Source organism: Natator depressus, chromosome 9 (genome assembly GCF_965152275.1).
Source record: "Natator depressus isolate rNatDep1 chromosome 9, rNatDep2.hap1, whole genome shotgun sequence".
NCBI lineage: Eukaryota > Metazoa > Chordata > Testudines > Cheloniidae > Natator > Natator depressus.
This window is the reverse complement of record NC_134242.1, coordinates 61,700,237-61,719,629: the sequence shown is the minus strand read 5'-3', so window position 1 is coordinate 61,719,629 and position 19,393 is coordinate 61,700,237. Positions and strand designations below refer to the sequence as shown.

The window sequence follows — 19,393 nt, the reverse complement described above, 5'->3', positions numbered from 1 at the left end:
CTGTATCCTACATGCACCCCAGGCTCTCTGCAGTCATACACTTGAGCCCAGACTTGCAAGGTGCTGAGCACCCATGACCCCCATTGACAACAGCGGGCTTGGTGGTGCCCCCCAATCCTCCGGGCCAGGCTGCCAGTGATCATGCCGGCTACTGAAGCAATGCCTCACTTATGGGCAATTTGCCCCTACGCAAGATGGCCGCCCTGGCTTCACCCACCCTTCGCGGTCCTGCGGCAGTTCTCGCCCTTCCGCCTTCAGTCACCTGACAGGCGGGGGAGGAGAGGGCTGGGCGGCTGTTCACGTGACCGGCTGAGGCAGCCTAGTCCCGAGTCTCGTGAGCCAGGGGCGCAGGGGGTATCCCGGGGGCCGTATCCTAAGGAGGAGAGACCCCGCCGGGCGGCTGGCTCAGGCAAGGCCGAGGCCTCGGGGCCTAGCGGGGGGATTGGCTCTCTCTGCGCGCCGAGCCCTGCTCCCAGGACCCCCCGCTGGGCGCGGGCCGGGAGAGACCCCCCCGACCCGCTGCGCTCGCACAGCCCCCGCTCGGCAGGGAGGCGGCCTGGGGCGCAGAGCAGGGACCCCCCGCCCCACCGCGGGGTCGGCCCAGGCGGCGCCGCGCTCAGAGCCAGAGGTAACGGGGGCGAGGGGCCGGGGCAGCAGGGTCTGGGGGGAGGGGGTCTGGGGTTGCTGTGGGGATGCAGTGACTGTGAGGGGGTCAGTGCGGCTGGCTGGGGTGAGGGGGGTATGAGTAACTGGGTTTAAAAGGCACAGGGTAGAGCAGGATCACTGACATGAAGGGGGAGTTGCGATGGGCAGGGCTCAGTATGTGAATGGCTGTGTAATAACCTGGGGTGCGGGGAACACTGTGTAGGGTGTAACTAGGGGGTTTGTATAGGGCTAAAGATTAATTTGTTTCGGGTGTAATGTCAGAGTTTGTGGGGTGGTTAGAGGATAATGGGGGATATTAGGGTATGTGGGAGCATGTGACTAGTTTGTCTTGGGGTGGTTAGTGTGTACATGAGTGACGAATGGTGAACGGGAAGGGTCATGGGGGTTTGTGCGTTTGGTTGGAACTACTTACTGTTGGGGTTTAGAGAATGGGTAGTATGTGGAACAGTAATGTGGGGGTTAATTTAAATGTGGGAATAGAAGTGTTGCTAATTGACAGTGCTGCAGGGGAATGGAGAGAGAGCGAGAGTGTGTGGGTATTAGGAGTTTGACATGCTGGTGGAGGGTGTCCTGTTATTTTCCACCACACACTGAATTTATCTTGCTTATGTCTAATTTAACTACATAGTTAAGAGAGGTGTAAGCATGGGTGTTTTAAGGATCTCTTTATGATAGGATGTTTTTCTTAAAGATCCCTTCAGCTCTTTTGCCTGAGACAAAAGTTGTAAAGTGCCTTCTGTAACTGGCCCTGTTATCTGGGTTGTGATGAAGTTGTTAACTGGAGCAGAGAAAAGTACAGCAGTGTAACAGGGATGCTTGTGTTTGTCTTAAATCTGTAGGTGGGTGATGCCAAGCACAGCCATGAAGAAAAAGGTAAGAATTGGATTACACACTCTCTGTTTTTGCTACCTATGTTGGCAAATGCTGATCAAGTTTCCCTTTGAACCTAGCAAAATACCTTTGAGATCCCAAAGTGCTCATCAGATACCTTCTGGTGTGGAAGCCCATTTAGTGTGAGTGCTTGCGCTAGTCTCATGGTGTGATCTTCATGATTGTCAAGTGACCATTAATACTCAAAGACCTCTTTCGCATCCTGTGGTAGTGATAGCTGCTGTGTCCTTCACTTAACATGATAGGACTTGAAAATTAGTATTTCTCAAATATTTTGATAATCAGAGCAGCTGGGCTTGTGCAAAGTGGAACCTGCCATAGTAACCACTAATTGAATACACCTCACTCATGGCAAATACTTAGGTAAAAATTTAGTGTTAAGGGGAGAAAATGTGTTATGTTCTAGTTTATATGTATGTATGTAATGAAACACTCCTGATCTCTGTCAGAGAAATGTGCTTTGGAAGGTTATATTTGCATTGAGGGGTTCAAGTGATATCTTATCTGGAGAGGGAAGTTTGGTTGTCTTGGATAGTGATTGGAAGCCAATGATGGAAATATAGCTCCTCTACTCGGAATTAGGAGTGTAGATATTACAGTGATAACTGTATTAGAAATGCCTAAGATTGCTAACTAAAGAATGTGACTACTCTTGTATGTTTTACTTGGATCAGATTTCTCCTCTTCCACCATATTGGGGTCTAGTCCCTTTGAAAAGCCACCAGAGGAATTGGTGGTGGAATCTCACACCTTTGAATTTAGATTTGATTTTAAATTGGATAGCACTATGTCTAACTATTACAACAGGCTGATGCTCATGCAGACATTTCTTCACCAATTTTGTTGTGAAACAAGATCAGATATCTCCTTCTTTTGGCCTCTTATATGCAATCACCAGAGAACACTATACTTGGGGGTTAGCTTCAAAGAGTCTGAGACACATTACAGGGCCTGTCTGCCTCTTTGAAGAAGAGTATGTTGCCATTCTTCTGCTGCAAAGTCCACCAAAACCTGTTATCCTGAACTCTGTTATGCTGTGGGAGCACTTCAGCTAGTTTATACCTTAATGATGTGGTGAGCTGCTTTTGGAAGGGAACTAGTTAGCCTATAAATATGATTCTTCTCAGAAAAGTGACTAAAAATGGCAAGGTGGGATTCCATGTCAATTGGTTGAGTCTGAAATTTGTTTTCTAGTTGTAAACCATGCTCTGATCTCTGTAAACTCTGGAATCTGAGGATCAAGCGGGTGTCTTCCTGACTCATACTCTATTGCCAGTCAAAGGTTCTGTAGGACAGCTTCAGCCTAGCGTTGCATCTTTTTTTTTTTTTTAAACCCTGCTGTCTATAATAGGATTTCAGAGGTGTTGCCAAAGGCAGAACTTTGTTTTGGGACTGGAACTTGGCTAATGATTCTTTTGATAGTGTGAGCCAATCCCTGCTGCTATAAAATCATTTAGGGTTGCTACTGAGCCATTCAAATTATTTCTCCCACGAAAACCCCAAAACCTAATCACAATGTCTCCTGCTCTTTCATGGCCTGCTGACCTGGGAAGCAAGAGATTGGGATTGCATCTGTGCCTTCTGTGTAGCAGTACTGGGTAGTCAAATTATACTGGTCCATCTGCTTTTAAACTTCTTTCTGCCTTCCAGCATGTTCACATCTAAAAGGCAGATGTGGATTTTATTTCACAGTCAGGGAGGAGAATCTGATTCTTGTATTGTGAGGTGGACTGTACAAAACATAAGAAGAGTGGTGAGGGGAGGGCAGAGGACATTGAATGGTCAGTGCTTTTTTTTAAATGTTTGGGATTAAATGTGTTTGGCTCATCAAATCCTTGTTCTCTGATGAATCAGGAAGAGCAAGCTTTCATCTTAAGTGCCCGTGTGTTTGGAGAACATGTGTGGAGGCTGGGGAAGTGAAAGATTAAAAACTACTTCAAAAATAAATGTAGCTCTTCACTGGATGTCTGAAATCCAGCTGTGAACTCTGCAGAGTGCCTTCTCAATGTATGTAGCAGAAATGATCTCGGGTTGACTTTCTCTGTGACACATTCATGCATTGTGATTGTTTTTTATTGGCATGGGGGTCAAGATGAGGAGAATGAATAAGCTTCAAGAAGCACAGTAACTTTTCTTCTGGATTTTAGGAAACTATACAATCAATACTAGGGACAGGGTATGCAGCTCCCAGAGAGTGATCTGACTGTGGGGAAGGAAAAAAGCAAAAGCCAAGGAGAAGAGGAATGGTCCTTCTGTGTGTTGAGTAAATGGAAGGCATGTAAAGTGACAGTGAGAGTTTTATAGTGTGTAATGCTTGTTAATTGACCATGAATATCAAGGAATTAAGAACACGTCTTCCAGTCATTCAGGTTTAAGACTTTTGTTTGCTAGCCTTTTCTGAGGCAGCCAAATCACGATATGCACAGGTCAAGTCCTCTGTGCATGGTGCTACTGAAACCTTTTGTCTTTACACCATTAGTATTTAGGCATTAAAGAGCCATGGAGAAGCCAGTGTTCACTGTAGTTTAACTCTTCTCTCTTGCCTTTCCTTACCAGGTGCTGTTGATGGGTAAAAGTGGGTCTGGAAAGACCAGCATGAGATCCATTATCTTTGCAAACTACATCGCCAGAGACACACGGCGCCTTGGTGCCACAAGTAAGATCTTGGTCTCTTATTGACTCCTTATTGATGCCTGTGCTCTTGAACTTGAATTAACATTTAAGACCATCTGCACAGAGATGCAAGGCAGTTACCCACTGAGACTCTCCCCTTTCCTTTGTGGATGGAGTAATAGGGTGTCTCTTTTGTCTGCTGGGCCCCTCCATGAGGGGTCTGGCTGAAAATCTGAGCCAAAGTACCTTGGATGTGGGTGAGGTGGACTGATCCCTCTCCTTTAAGCTGTGGGCCAGAAGGTGACTTTAAATGTTGATGCAAATAGAGTTCGGAAGCCAGTGCTTTTCCACTGACCCTGCCTTCCCACGAAGAAGTGTTCAGAATTGCTGATGAACCCTCCAGAGAAGACCTGACTTCTCTGTGCCAACACAATGATTTTGGGCAGTAATAAACTTGCTAGAGAGTGGGGCTCAGTGGTCTTAGCAGAAAGACCTCTGCATAGATGATTCTGCAATACGCAATACTCCATATCCATCGAAGTTAGGACGTGGAGTCTTAATCTGCAGCAAGGGAGATTTAGGACAGATATTAGGAAAAGGTTTCTAAATATAAGGGTAGTTAAGCTCTAGAATAGGTTTCCAAGGGAGACCCCATAATTGGAAGTTTTTAAAAACATGTTGGATAAACATCTATCAGGGATGGTCTAAGTTTACGTAGTCCTGCTACACCACAGCGGGCTGGACTTAATGACATCATGAGGTCCCTTCCAGCCCTACATTTCTATGATTCTATATTCATCCATGGCAGAATATACCTAGTAAAGCTGAGTAGCTGGAATTCCACACTTACAGCTCTGGGCTTCAAAGAGTCACCATAAATCACGTTTTCAACTGTGTTGGATGGTAACTTTCCAGTAGTCCCCCTTTTCAGTTGATCTGTGTTTCATGTACATGTGGTATCAGATTACAGAGCCTGAGTGTTGGTCTCTGTGATGAGGTGTTCGCCCCACACTGGGGTTACCAGATGTCCCAATTTTACAGGGACAACGTAAGAACAGTTACTAGACTTCTCTTGTCTCTTTCCAGTTGACGTGGAGCACTCCCATGTTCGATTTCTGGGAAACCTGGTGCTGAACCTGTGGGACTGTGGAGGGTAGGTATTGTCTGTTCTTCTGCTTGTGAAACCCATGGAGGTGGCTGTGGCAACTAGGATGGTGATCTGATACATTAGGAGGCTGTCCTTTTAGCTACAGTGGGGTAGGAATGCTTTTTGTGTATTAAGTGAACTGTTGATGAAGGCTTATAGAACTGTAGATGGTACCATATAATTAATAAACCACATCATAAACTCAGACATGGGGGCTGGGTGAAAGGGGCTGACTTGATGATAATGGAGCCCAAAGTAACCTCTCCATGGGACAGGGGGAGTAAACTGCCTCTCCCTTCCCTCACTGCTTCTTTATCCTGTCAAAACAATGTCTCTGAGCCTTGCAAAATAGATGAGCTACCTCTAGGGCTGCAGAAATTGTTGTTGGAAATGGATTCTAGAACTTTTTGTTTTGGGGTCATTGCTTCAGATTGGACCAGACTGGTAGTGTTGGCCCACTGGCTTTTGTTAAATGAATTGGGGGTGGCACTATGGTTCCTGATGGGTAGCTGTCCATAGAAGAAGCCCTCTCGCTGGCACTCAGCAGAGATGGGAAAGGCATAAAGGCTGAACAGCCTTCTGATGAATGGACTTGGTTTCCTATAAAAAGTTGATATACTCAAGTGGGGCAAGGATGGGGCTCATTTGAAAGAGTAAGCTTACACCACCCATACTGTACCTGTTCTGTGGCTAAGAAGAGGACTTCAGTTTCTACAGTTGCTGTATTGATAGCTCAGTCCTCATACATAATAGACTTTCTTGGCAATGCAGACAAATGGGTAAACGAAGCTGGTCTGATTGATCTAACTGGAGTCCCTTTGCCTTGCTGCTATGCCCCTTCTCAGACAAGACACCTTCATGGAGAACTACTTCACCAGCCAGCGGGACAACATCTTCCGCAACGTGGAAGTCCTGATCTACGTCTTCGACGTGGAGAGTCGCGAGTTGGAGAAGGACATGCACTACTACCAGTCGTGTCTGGAGGCTATCCTGCAGAACTCTCCTGATGCCAAGATCTTCTGCCTAGTGCACAAGATGGATCTAGTGCAGGAGGACCAGCGTGATCTGGTAAGGAGCTAAGCATTCCCTTATCAGTGTGGACTCTGTAACAGAGAGCACGCATAATGTTGTTTCCATCTTTCACTTTAAACATAGTCACACCCGCACTTTCTCCAGAAAGTTTTTTTCAGGTTTGTGTGTGGGGAAAATCTCTGAAAAGTTGAGTTGCTCCCAACCTCCAAACCTGTAGTCTTCATGCTACTGCTGGCCCATTATAATGCCTGTCTAATGACCTACATAGAGAAGAGACTCTCCATGCCAAATTACCTGTAATCTTCTCCTTTATGGTGTCAGTTTTAGCATCGTTACCAATTTTTGGGATATGTGGCACAAAGAAAAACTCAAAAGGTTTAACCTCCCTGTTGTACTTCAAAGATTTTGGTGATCAACTCTATTACCACTATGCTGCTGGTTCAAATCCAGCTCAGCTGCATATTGAATAAAAATAGTTACCATGTGTCAGCTGTTTAGCGTCTGTTGTAAATTGGGGAAGTCTCAATCTCAATCCTAGCGGACAGACGTCCACATCACAGTTGGCAGTAGCCCACACAGACTGACAGTTGTAACCAAGGGGCCATGGACTATGAACTGGCATTGAGTCTGACCTGCCTTCTTGTTCAGATGTATGGGCTGGCTGAAGTACAGCCAAGTATTTTCAGCACTCGGTGCAAAACCTGCGGAGACACTTAAGGATGGAGTTCCAAAGTGCCCAGCAGCTCCTGTTATTCCTAGGACAGGAGTGAGATTCCCCATTGTTCTCAGTGGGAGCTGTTGTATGCTGCGCTCTCTCTTCAATCTGGGCCATGGTAATCTTTCAGTGAGAAAGCTATACCCAACTCCTGGTGTTAGATGAGAAATTTAACTTTGTGGGTTAGATACATTTCTTTATGACACATGCACACCCCTAGCTCTGCGGTTGATCATCAACCTGGTTCAGACCTGGAGATCACTTCTTTGGTCTAGTGCAGCGGTTCTCAAACTTTAGTAACTTGAGGACCCCCATTTTGATTTAAAATTTTTGCCACTGATCCCTAAGCTTGCTGCTCAGCCCTAGGCCCCATCCCCACCCCCATCCCACCTCTTCTTGCCCCTCCTCTTCTATGCCTCTTTCTGCCACCTCCCCCAAGTGCCCCCATTCCCCTCCTCACCCTCCCTCCTAGCACCTCCTGCACGCTGGGGAGTTCCCCAGGGAGCAGGAGGCGCTGGGGGGGGAAGCAGGAGGAGTTTAGGGAGGGAGGGGGAGGAGTTGATCAGTGGGGTCAGTAGCCCCGGACATGATTCCTCCCACTCCCCTCCCAGTGCCTCCTGCACGCCGGGAACAGTTGTTCCCTGGTGTGCAGGAAGCACTGGGAGGGCTGGGGGAGGAGTTGATCAGGATCCTTGGACCCCCTGGCGGACCCCAGTTTGAGAAATGCTGGTCTAGCGTACTCAACGCACTGAACTCTTTGTCACTTCCAGCTTGATACATCTCTGTCCAGATGTGCAACGAAGGGCTCAGAAAAGAGCAAGTTGGCCACGTGGGTGAAGCCACAGGCTGGTCTTCCCTGGGTAGACAAACTTCTTCAATGAAACAAATTGGCTCACAAATCAGCAGATACTGGCTAGCGTTCTGAGCCTCATTTTGTCACTCTAGCTCGACCTGGCTGTAACTTAAAGCATTTTCCTTCTGGAGCTTGTTTGAATGTTACCTTCCATCCTCCCCAGCAAGGGGTCAGGAATGTCCTGGACTGTGCATAAGTTAAATGAAAGCTGGTTCCGTAGGGCTGTGATGCTTGATATTTCAGTTTGCTGTCCAGTAATTATTAACATCAGTATCCACACCAACCAACTGCATATGAATTCTAACCATTCTCTGAAATAAGGAAGGGCATGGGGGGTGAAATCGTGCAGTGACACAACTTGAAAGCATTGCAACCCCTCTAATAGGAACTGCTTTGAGGTATCTGCTAGTCTCCTTTGAGTCAGGGATTCTGTCTGTTTGCTTGGGCCTAACTGTTGACCTGACTTGAAAGTAGTGCCAAATTGTGGACCTTGATGTCTTGTGTGTATTGGGTTACGTAGTCGATCAGGAGGTTTCTGGATGTTCCCTGCTTTCACGTTCCTGAAAACAGATTAAAAATAGCTTGTGGAAATCAGGAATATAAACCCTGTGACATGGGTCAGCTTTCAGGTTGGGGCCTTCTTAAGCGTACAAATCTCAAATGTCTTAAGGTTGGGGTCTCTTGTGGATTAGAATATCAGAGAAAGAGAGGAGAAACCTCAAAGAAATCAAAATGCTGTTGATCTTCAGCATGTTGTTAACACACTGGGCTGGGATAGAAATGATTTTTTCCCTATCCCTGTTCATTCCTAATGTCCACTTCTGAGACTTCCTGCCTCATAGATGTGGGTGGAACAGACAGTCTGGGTTTTGCCAGTGAATTTACTATGAAAAATTTGCTTTTTCCACACCAGGGGGCTCACTGCTAGCTGTTTACCTTGCTTTTCTAATGATTTCTTAAGTTCTGATGTCTTGGAAAGTCTTATTTTGACCCATCTCAGCTATTTTTAAACCATAACCTGTAAGAGCAGAGTAAGGTGTGGGACAGTGGGGTTATGCAGTGACTACTTAACCCATGGCAGCTTAGTTAATGCAGCACACTTCATTGTAAGGGTTTTCTCCCATTCTCTTTTAACCTGAATGCCTATTAAGTCCTTGTTCACATTTGTAAGTCTATGAGTAGGGCTCTACCAAATTCACGGTCCATTTTCACAAATTTCACAGTCATAGCATTTTTAAAACCTTGAATTTCACAGTTTCAGATATTTAAACCTTAAATTTCACAGTGTTTTTCACAATAGGGTAGGGCCCTATCTATGAGTAAATTTGGAACTCATGAAATATAACATGACTAATGATTATTGCCAGAGCCAGACATGTACAAGCAGCAATTGTGCACACTTCTCCTGTGCAGCTCTGCCAATTCACCTGGTTCCTAACCTGTAGCACGCACAATTTTCCAGTCCTGAGGTCCCACCCAGCTCTGCTGATGTAACTCAGTTTTGATCTGCAGCCCCTTGTTCTTCCAGTCATGGATCCCTCAGACAGCTCTGCTAGTGCACCTCTATCCTGGCCTGCAGCATCCTCAGCTGCTCTGGCATTGGAAAATATTGTGCGCCCTTGAGTTCTGTTTTGAAATGCAAAGTTCTTACTATAAATGTGGTAAAATAACCACAGCAGAAGCATTCACCAAAAACAGGAATGTATGTGTTCATCTAGGACAGTGGTGCTCACTGAGGCTCGGGAGCTGCAAGTGGCTCTTCAATGTGTCTTTTGTGGCTCTTTGCAGCATATAATATTAAAACACAGTGTGATATTAATTATTAACCAATGTAAGCTATTAACCAATCAGGATGCTTTCACTATGTTGTTAACCAATTGTTGATAAAATAATACTTAGTCAAAATAACCAAGAAAAAAAATTATGTATATAAAAATAGTAAATGAAACCATGAATTAACACTACTGTTGCTCTTTTGGGTAATGTTAATTGCTGATTTGGCTCCTGAACCACTGAGGTCTGAGTATCACTGATCTAAAAATATCAAACTTCTGTCTTCCAGATTTTTAAAGAGAGGGAGGAAGACCTGCGGCGACTGTCCCGCCCCCTGGAGTGTGCATGCTTTAGAACGTCCATCTGGGATGAAACACTTTATAAGGTTTGAATGGCTGCTTCTCTTCATGGGTGGGATTTCCCTTCATCTTCCTCCTGCTCTACTGTTGTGTAAGCTGCATTGTCAGTTGCTGCAGAATTCCATAGCTTGACTGGACTCCCCTAACCCTTTAACTTCTCAATGTTTTCTGAAACAAGTGGTTCCATTCTGGCTGTTCAAGTGGTGGGGCTGGTCGCAGTTAAATTGCTGGCTTCATAAAATAAATCCACCTTTCCCTTCTCCCATCAGTATTCTGGTTCCTAGTCCCGTATCTTCTGGGCAGTATTGACAGGACTCCCGTAGTCCTGTCAATACTGCCCACATACTCTCTGCCCAATTCATTTAGAAGGAACCTCCACCCCACTTAGCACAATAATGTGTTCAGCCAGTGCAGAATTGTTTCCATGTTCTATTTTCTAGGACATTGTCAAGTATTCAGTGACTCAAGTGTTTGGGCTTCCACACATCTGCCTGGGAGACTTCTTCATAGTCTGGAAGCTTATCTTGATATCTAGCCTAAACTTTCCTTACCTTCATGCTTCCCAGTTACCTATTAAGATCTCCCTCCAGATATTGGGGTCATGAATGTTAAATGGATCAGAATGAGAGAAAATTATGGTTCTACAAACGTGCCACAACCATCTCAATGGGCAAAGGTAGCGAGAGCCCATTAGCCTTCTTGATAGACTGACGTTCATAGGAGTTGATCTTCTGGCAGTTCCTTTGACTTCAGTGGGAGGTGAAGCTGGGCACCTTCTAAAATCTATCCATGAGTACAAAGAATGCCCCAGCCTACAGTATGTGGCATCAGCCTGAATGAAGCTGATCCAGGCTGCACCCTCCTGAAATTAGTTTTTCTGTGTCTTTAGTGTGTACGCTGGTCCCATACTGTAGGCATTTAGTACATTTCCCTTTTGAGAGCCAACTAGGTACAGATTGGCTTACCTTTCTTCTTAAATGGATCCCTGCAGCCAGCCAGTCAGTCACTGTGGATGCTCTTGTTTATGCTTCATATTGAAGTGCCCAGAGGCAGAACTGCATCATTCTAGGTACAGTCCCATAAGAGCTCTGTATTGAAAATGAATATTTTGGACCTTCTGCCTTCAGACAAGGTGAAACCTCAACTGTTCCCTTGAGCACCAGAGAAATGCCGATTAAATATAAAAAAGCTTTGGTTTTGTCCAATTTGCTTGTATGTTGGAATTCTAATACACAAGCAAATCACTGTCTGTATACTATGCTTGGCATAGGCAGTGAGGTGAAGCCCTTACAGACTGAGGGCCTGATCCTGAGATGTGCTGAGCACCTGTAATTCCACTGGAGCCAACTGTAACTGAGCGCTTGGCATCTCTGGGGATCAGTCCCTGAGTTAATGCAGTGGTTCAGAGCCTTCTGCTGTTACTTCTATGGGTACACAGCAGAGATCTGCTTATTTCCAAGCAAGAAAACAGAAACCTGTGAGGCTTTAGCTGGGAGCAGTAAACAAATGCTTCTCCTCTGGAAACATGGGTTCAAATTCAGCCCAGACATCACCTGGCAAATAGATGGTATCAGACTAGTCCCTGCAAGATTTTTGCCTGTGTCACAATTTGACGTGGGTGGTAGATTGATCAAGAAGAAGTGTGGGACTGGAACACCAGTGGGGGCCATAACCATAATTGAAGTGTGTGGGCACAGAGAGATGGGGGAAGCTTGCATAACTCCTGTCTCTGCTATCATTGACTGTAGCCTGAATTCGCTGACTCTTACAAGCACTTTGCATAACAAGAGAGGGAGGATGGGGACACCCTTATGCAATCCTCATAGCACTCACTGTACGTTTTGTCTTCTGACAGGCTTGGTCCAGTATAGTCTATCAGCTGATTCCTAATGTCCAGCAACTAGAAATGAATCTGAGGAACTTTGCTCAGATTATAGAAGCAGATGAAGTTCTTTTGTTTGAGAGAGCCACTTTCCTGGTGAGAACTGTCGTCCCTGCTCTGTGCTGTGTCCATTTGCTCCTTGGCCCTGTCCCTTAAGGAGGCAGATTCATGATTATAAAATGCGTAAGGTCCTTGTATGAAAAGCACTGTAGAGTGCAAAGGACTCGGGTGGGGTTGATGACCATAACACATGCTAGGTGGAAGTTCCAGGTTGCAGAACTTTTCATTCAGTGCCTTTATGACAGAGGGAGTAAGGGCTTGCCTCGCCAGGGAAGCTATTCTGAAATAAGGTAGGATGTGAATTTAATGCACAAGAGCTATTTATGTGGATTAAGCCAAACCAAACAAAGGCACACTCAGTGTGGATTAAATGTGTCCACGTGGAGAGTTATGGTGCAGATTTTCACTTCCTCCCAGGTGGTACTTTAACCGTTCAGGGTCCCTCTGTTGCTGAGTACCTGATCCAATATAAACCTAATCCTGAGAGCTGGTTGAAAACTTTCCTCAAAACTTTCTTCCTGACACAATGTCGTGCTTTCTAAATGAAAACTTTTGTAGAAAGTTATTTTGTTTGGAACTTTCCACTTAAACAAACAAAATTTTTGGTTTTGTTTTTTTTAATGGAAAATTTAGGGAACCACATCTCTCTCTTGAAATTGCCATCTTCCAATATGCTCTACTAGTTTCTGAGGGGTTTTGTAAATTAGTATGACATTAATGATCAACGTGATTGACAGCATTGTAATAAACCCCTATTTTCACATAACTCTTGAAAACAGCTATTTTTGGGACAGAAGCTTCTCATGCTCACAGCTTAAAAGTGACTGTTTTACAAAAAATATAAATTTCTGGATTTTTCTGCACTCTCATATCTTTGTAACTTCGCCATGGACTTAGTCCTCCTTGAGGAGAAATCTGTTTGACACACTTGAAGAAACTCTGTTCAAAAACATCATTATGCGTATTTGGTAATCGTACTGGACATGCATGCAGTGTGAGGATTTGCTGGGTCCAGATACGTGCACGTTTGTTTGAATACGCAATCAGATTTTTTTTAAAATTAAATTTAAAACTATTTAGTGCATTCTTGACAGCTATCTAAAAGACATTCTGCCTGTTCTTGTCTCAGTGTGGGGCAAGTTGAAGCATGGGCAATTGCAGGGCAAGGAAGAGGAGATCCTCAGGACTCATTAGGAGATGTGCTGGTGGATGGGAACTTCTGCTTTGATTGCTGAGTTAGTGATTTTTCCTTGCAGGTTATTTCCCATTATCAGTGCAAAGAACAGCGCGATATCCACAGATTTGAGAAAATCAGCAATATTATTAAACAGTTCAAGCTGAGCTGCAGGTGAGATGAATTATCTGTGTATTCACATTACTAAGAACTGGAAATCTTTAGACTCTGGGCGAGTGCCATCAGCCCGACTTGGCTGTGTTGATGTCCATCTACCCTGGCTAGGCATAAATGATAACTGTGTCAACCAGACACGCCTTGTAAATTCTCTGTAGCACATCCTGTCCTTGAATTGAGTAATGGTTCTATGGATAATAGGCCACCAGAGAAGTTCTCTTATTAAGAAAGGTATTAGAATGTATCCTGTTTAATCATAACTCAGTTTTTCATGCCTTTCATCTTTTTTTGGGGGGGTGAGTGGGGTGTTCATTGAAAGAGGTTTGTTCTGAAACAGTTTTGCTCCCATCCTTTTTTCTTCTGGGTTCTGCAGAGAAGTTATAGTACTGAGCTTGTGACCTAATGGCAGTTACTGATGACACTTAGAGGCACTGCAAATCTAAGAAAAGCACTTAGTTATGGGCGCAAGAACCAAAAAGCTGGTTATGAGAGAGGAAGCACTTGCTCAAACAAATTTAGCAACAGTCACAAAAGGAAAGCAGAAGACTTAAGACAAAGTTAAACTTTGAAATAGGTTTTTGTTTTTTTTTCCCAAAATTGCTCCACTTTTGCCCTTCCATCCCTAATACTTGAAAAGATTTAGAACACTAATAGGGTAGGAGCAGCTGAATAGCTACATGCGTGCTTTAGTAGGCTGTTTCCAGAGTCTTCAGTTTACTACTCTCTTCTCTTGCTGGTCCACAGAGTCATTCTGCTATTGTTGACTTTCGGTCTGTGCTGAATGGTTCCAGCATGCACTGGTCAGGAGACACTGACTGTTGGGGGTGTAGCAAACTCAAACAGGTGTTGGTCACTATTGTGCAGTGCAAAAGCTTTTTTTTATTAAGTGTAAAAAGAGAACACTAACCCACCATGGCTAGTCAGTCATGAACAGAGGGCCTTGCTTAAATTGTGTTCAAGTTTTGTAACCATGAAGTAAGTAAGTAAATATAGCCACAGATTTTGTATCTGTCAAAAACAAAAACCTCCTACTGGCTCAGTTCTTATTTTACAAAGAAAGCTGTGCAGTTATGAATACATGATGTGACTAAAATGATCTCTAGATATGAGGTGCTTTGTAAATACAGTGGTTGCTTTTGAAATGGTCACATAACAGGAGTTAACTCTTTTCTTTCCTCCTCACAGTAAGCTGGCTGCTTCTTTCCAGAGCATGGAAGTCAGGAACTCTAACTTTGCTGCTTTCATTGACATCTTCACATCGAATACATATGTGATGGTGGTCATGTCTGATCCTTCCATACGTAAGTTTAATAGAGCATAGGCATCTATTGTGTCGCTTTTACAGGGACCAAGAGCTAGTTAAACTTACATTTGGCTCTTGATACCATAAATGAGTACCCACCTACCCTGTACAATCAGCGAAGCCCCTAAGACAGTTAAAACAGTTTAATTCTGGAATTGTGGATAGGATTTACACATGTTAAGTGTGCTTCACCATGGTTTGGGAACATTGGTTAAAAGATGGCTTGATCATGCAGTGCAAACAGCACCAGACTTTGCAAATCAAGTTCTTCTCTGCTGTTTCTCAGCATGGTGATTAATACAGGTGGGAGTTTATTCAGGCAATGTCAGTTAACATGTCTATTCTAGTAAAGCTGCGCACAGTAAATATTCTTTGCCAGATCTAATCTGGCAGCTGGGCTGTGAGTTTTAGGCCTAAACTTGAATGTGGGCTTTTTCTAGGTGTATTGTTGTGCTTTGTTAGTGCTCCAATTATGGATGCATTTTCCTTTTTAACTCAAGAAGAAATTGATAGATAAAATTACCATTGCTTACAGCCAAAGAGTGCAGGCCCTTGTATGTTCTTTGGTAACATGTTTTCCTATTGCGCACTATGAAACTGCTTTTTGTATTACACTATTTGAGGATTTTAAGTGAGATAGCCATACGGCACATGGGCCTAGTGCTGTGATTCCCTGAGAGCAGAAAATACCTTTTAAAAACTACTTTACTGTATTTGGTTAGCCCCATGCATTTAATCCTACCAGACTGGGGGCTTGCTACCAGCTGTGACATTATCCTTTGGAAGCTCACAAATGGGAAGCTAAGAAAAAGCTAAAGCACCTTCCTTCCATAATCACAATTCCTGTTAACAAACCTTGCATCAATACAGTATACCTTCACTAGGTGCTCCCTTTGGGTCTCAGACAGCACCACTCTGGGATCATCCAGCAGGGCAACCCAGTCTTGCCTGCTGTGCCCCTCATATTACATCCTCAGTGGCCTGGGAGTAGCAGAACAGACCTGTTGGAACTCACTTTTTAGATTAGTGGTACTTTCTCATAAGCACTAGGCCCTTTAGGAAGAGAGGTCCTGTTTCCGTATGTTAGTTTTCCTCTCGAGAGTTTGATCAGTGAAATCTGACATTGGTCAATGTAAAATATTCCCTTTTCAGTGCTAAACAAGGTGGCAACTTGCCTTGTTTGTTTCACTCCTGGTGAAACCTGTAGCTATGGAGCTTTAGGGGAAACATGAACCAAAACCACACAGAGCTTCGTGGCTTCAGTCCTGCTGCTGTGAACCAAAACTCCAGCATTTTACATTACAGGGAGCCTTCCTAGCTAACCTTTCGAGGCAGCTTTTAACTCCTGGTGAGCTAATTACTCACATCCTTTCTGGTTTTTCCTCTCTTGCCCCTTCTTCCCACTAGCTTCTGCAGCTACACTGATCAACATCCGCAACGCTAGGAAACACTTTGAGAAGCTGGAGAGAGTGGATGGACCAAAGCACAGTCTGCTCATGCGCTGAACACTGGCCAAGCCACATGGTCTTTGGGGGAGAAAAGTTGGAACTGCAGTTTTTTTAGGAGAATCTAACAATGTGGGTGTCTTTGTGGGCTTTGAAATGAGTGTGCTGCTTACCACCGCAATCTTCTTTATTTTTTTCTCCTTTTAACATTGGACACTAGTCATTTGGATGATGTCTGGATACACAGTGGACCTTTAAGAGAGACTTCCTGGCACACTAGGGGTTGGGGAAGATGCAAGAGCAGGTGATTTGCACTTGGCCTGATAAGCCTAGTTGCCATAGTCACGCACACTGAAGCCTTTATGGATGTTTTCCTGTATTCCAGATGATCATATAAATCACAAGGATGGAATATTACTATTTTATCAGCAAGTTGCTAGGATACATTTATAAATTTCTCCTTGTCTTCAGTCATGAAAATAAATTTTTGCTACCAGGGACTTTGATTCCCAGAGCTCTGGAAGTGATTATTTTTCCTTTTAAAATGTTGTGAAGCTTTGCCATTGGACAGGCAAACAGGTACATAGCTGCATTTCTCCTTTCTTATTACCTGGGCCTTTTTTAACCAGATCCTCATTTGAGAGAGAGTTTCTACTGTGTCAAAATTCATTTAATCCAGAAGTCATAGTCAGAATGACCATTTATTCGTCATCTTAATCTTTTTGTTTGTTTTGTTTTGCTATGATTTTAGGCATGCCAGAATGAAGATCATCCTTGTTATATGAAAGGAGCTGAAAGTAATACTCCCACTTAACAAGATAGTAGTCCTTGCATTCAGGTTTTCTTCCTCCTGAGCAGGGAGATGCTGAGAAGGGCAAGGGACAAGTGTATAGAAGTCAGATGAGATTACAGATCTCATTGCCCTGCTGAAAATGTTGCACTCGGTCATCTGTGATCTCAAAAAGGCAGTCTGACAATATTAGACACCAATGTGACTCTACATTATGGTCTAATTTGTTTTACTGGACTTGTGCTTGATTCTCCATTAAACACAGGAAAACTAAAGCACTGTCAATTAGGAAAATCTATAACCTCTAAGAGTTGTTGAATGAGCTGATGTTCCTTTGAGCAATTATTTCTGCATACACAGTGATGTTACTCTAGGAAAAAGAGGACATATTGAATCTAAAACAGATGTGGCACTTGTCTTATATAATCCCTCACTCTATCATGTTGCCTCAAAGTCAAGCTAGTAAACGGTAAGTTTTTCATGATGTGAGCACTGAGATGTGAAGTGCGTATCTTAGCTTGACACAAGCTAACAAGATGCCCCCAAATTTTTATCATCTCTAAATCTTTGCATTATTTTATACTAGTGCCCCAAACAGCCTACTCAACAGGCATGTTTATATAAAGATTCTGTATGACTAGCACGATATTCAATCAAATAGCTGTCAAGCCAGCATCCCAGCAAGAGTGGAATTCTCTATTACCCATGTGTATATTGAAGAGTCAGACATTTGAGTACCTGGGAGACTTATGACTGGACTATAAAAGTACAAGAAGCTTTAGTTGTATGTAGTGCTTCCAGGAAGAAGGATATGGAGGACAGAGGCAGGACATGGAATGTGAAGTGTTGGTGTGGGATATACCAGCCACTAGCAGCTTAATCTGGTCCCTACTTTTAGCAGCAAGCAGTGAAATTGCCACGCCTTTTTCCATTTTATTGACTACTATCTCTGTTCTAAGTTCAATCAGTGGAGTTCTTCCTGCTTTTTTTTTTTTCCACCCAAGAACTATCCTCAGTGCTCTTCTGACAAAGCAGGTGGACTCAGTGCTTATCTGCTATGCTAACATGCTGGCTGAGTTCAGGGAACTTCAACTCATGAAACCTCCAAACAATTAGCAAGAAGGGTTCTGAGCCTGTACTTGAGAGCCTTCCTCCTGCAAACTTCAAACATTGCTGAGGAAGCAGAAAATGGCCTGTAGGTACAAATTCTGAACATTCTCCTCTGAAGGCTGAGACCTCTGTCGTTCTGCCTTAGATTTAATCTCACCATCCCCTGACGCAGCTAAACAGTACTCTCTTCTGGTTAGAGCAGGTTGGAGTTGTGTGTTGGGGAAAATGTTTGAATGCTGGACCTCTGAGGATGAAATATGATGAGTTGGCTGCGGGAATAGAAAGCCCCACAGTTACTTTCCCATGATTACTAAAATGAATGCTAAAAAATGGAAAAGTAGCTCTGATGAGTTTGAAAACTGTTTATCTCTGATTCCCTCGCAGGAAAGTTTAATGTGGCTGTGGCTAGCATGTGAAAGCAGAACAATATTGAAAATGTTATCTGCCCTGGAAGGGTCCTCTTCCTCATTCCACATACCTGTTTACTGTACAGATCAATGTGAGCCTGAAGTGAAGCCTAATGCTCAGCTTTGCACGTTGTAAACTCCTCAGGACAAGTGTTATGATAGAAACCCACAGTGGTGTTAGCTGGGGCACTGTAAGTCGTCTGAGGTGCATTTGTGCTTAGTAAGGGTCCTTTCAAGCAGGCCCCTGGCTGCTGTCCTGTGGCTGACACATGCACTTTTCGTACTGGTATGCCAAAGCAGCAGCATCTGGACATGGATCCTTCAGCTGGAAGGGCTTTTATGTCAGTTTAACAGGTGCAAGTTGCACACTAAATTGTGATGAAAGTGGACTAAACTGGTGGTTTTTCCTTACTTTTCTGAATGTTGTCATCCCCCAGCTGCTCCAAAGGCTGAATTGCTACTGGATTACTCTACCTATCTGTCAGCACATTGGATGGTATTTATTTCTGCATTTAGTCCAATAGCAACCATTAGTTAAAATCTGTTGGCACCCTTACAGTCAGAGCTAGAAGTGCTGCTGGCAGGGGGCAGTGTTTAGCTTTGCCATCTGTGAGGCCCTGCCACATGATGGCTGAAATTCCGAAACAGCAGCTATTACAGAAGCAGTGTTTCACAGACCTGGATCGGCTCCTCACAAGTTGTTCTAACAGCATTTAAATCACCATTTCAGTACCTCTGTGGCTAGCCTGGCTCCACCTCATGAATGGAACGGAAGTCTTGGTGAAAGATGTAAATGCAACTCATATGTTGCAGGAACTAAATTTTACAGGGTTCTCTGCTGCTTTTCTGTGTCTCAGGTAGATGCAGGATTTAACATTACTCTGTGTTGCCTGCATGCTAAGGGAACAGGTTAAAGATGAATACCATGCTACATTGGGTTAACCACTCAGATACCGGCTATATAAAAACACTCTTAATCCTTACTGTAAAACCCCA

General features: G+C 44.0%; 1 protein-coding gene across 1 annotated transcript; it reads left to right on the top strand.

Moving 5' to 3' along the window:
* Positions 1-297: 297 nt before the first annotated feature.
* On the top strand, positions 298-17,003 carry LOC141993533 (ras-related GTP-binding protein A). Its single transcript, XM_074963080.1, has 10 exons — positions 298-628; positions 1,506-1,539; positions 4,114-4,213; positions 5,257-5,323; positions 6,163-6,385; positions 9,980-10,075; positions 11,905-12,027; positions 13,248-13,339; positions 14,528-14,643; positions 16,053-17,003. Exons 2-10 carry the CDS (start codon positions 1,513-1,515, stop codon positions 16,148-16,150), a joined length of 942 nt encoding a protein of 313 aa, XP_074819181.1. The 5' UTR covers positions 298-628; positions 1,506-1,512; the 3' UTR covers positions 16,151-17,003.
* Positions 17,004-19,393: the final 2,390 nt, after the last annotated feature.

Excerpts from the sequence above, each read along its gene's own strand:
- LOC141993533 (XM_074963080.1), top strand. The coding sequence starts at position 1,513 with ATGCCAAGCACAGCCATGAAGAAAAAG. Across the intron at positions 1,540-4,113 it reads GCACAGCCATGAAGAAAAAG|GTGCTGTTGATGGGTAAAAG; the intron begins GTAAGAATTGGA and ends TTTCCTTACCAG. Across the intron at positions 6,386-9,979 it reads AGGAGGACCAGCGTGATCTG|ATTTTTAAAGAGAGGGAGGA; the intron begins GTAAGGAGCTAA and ends TCTGTCTTCCAG.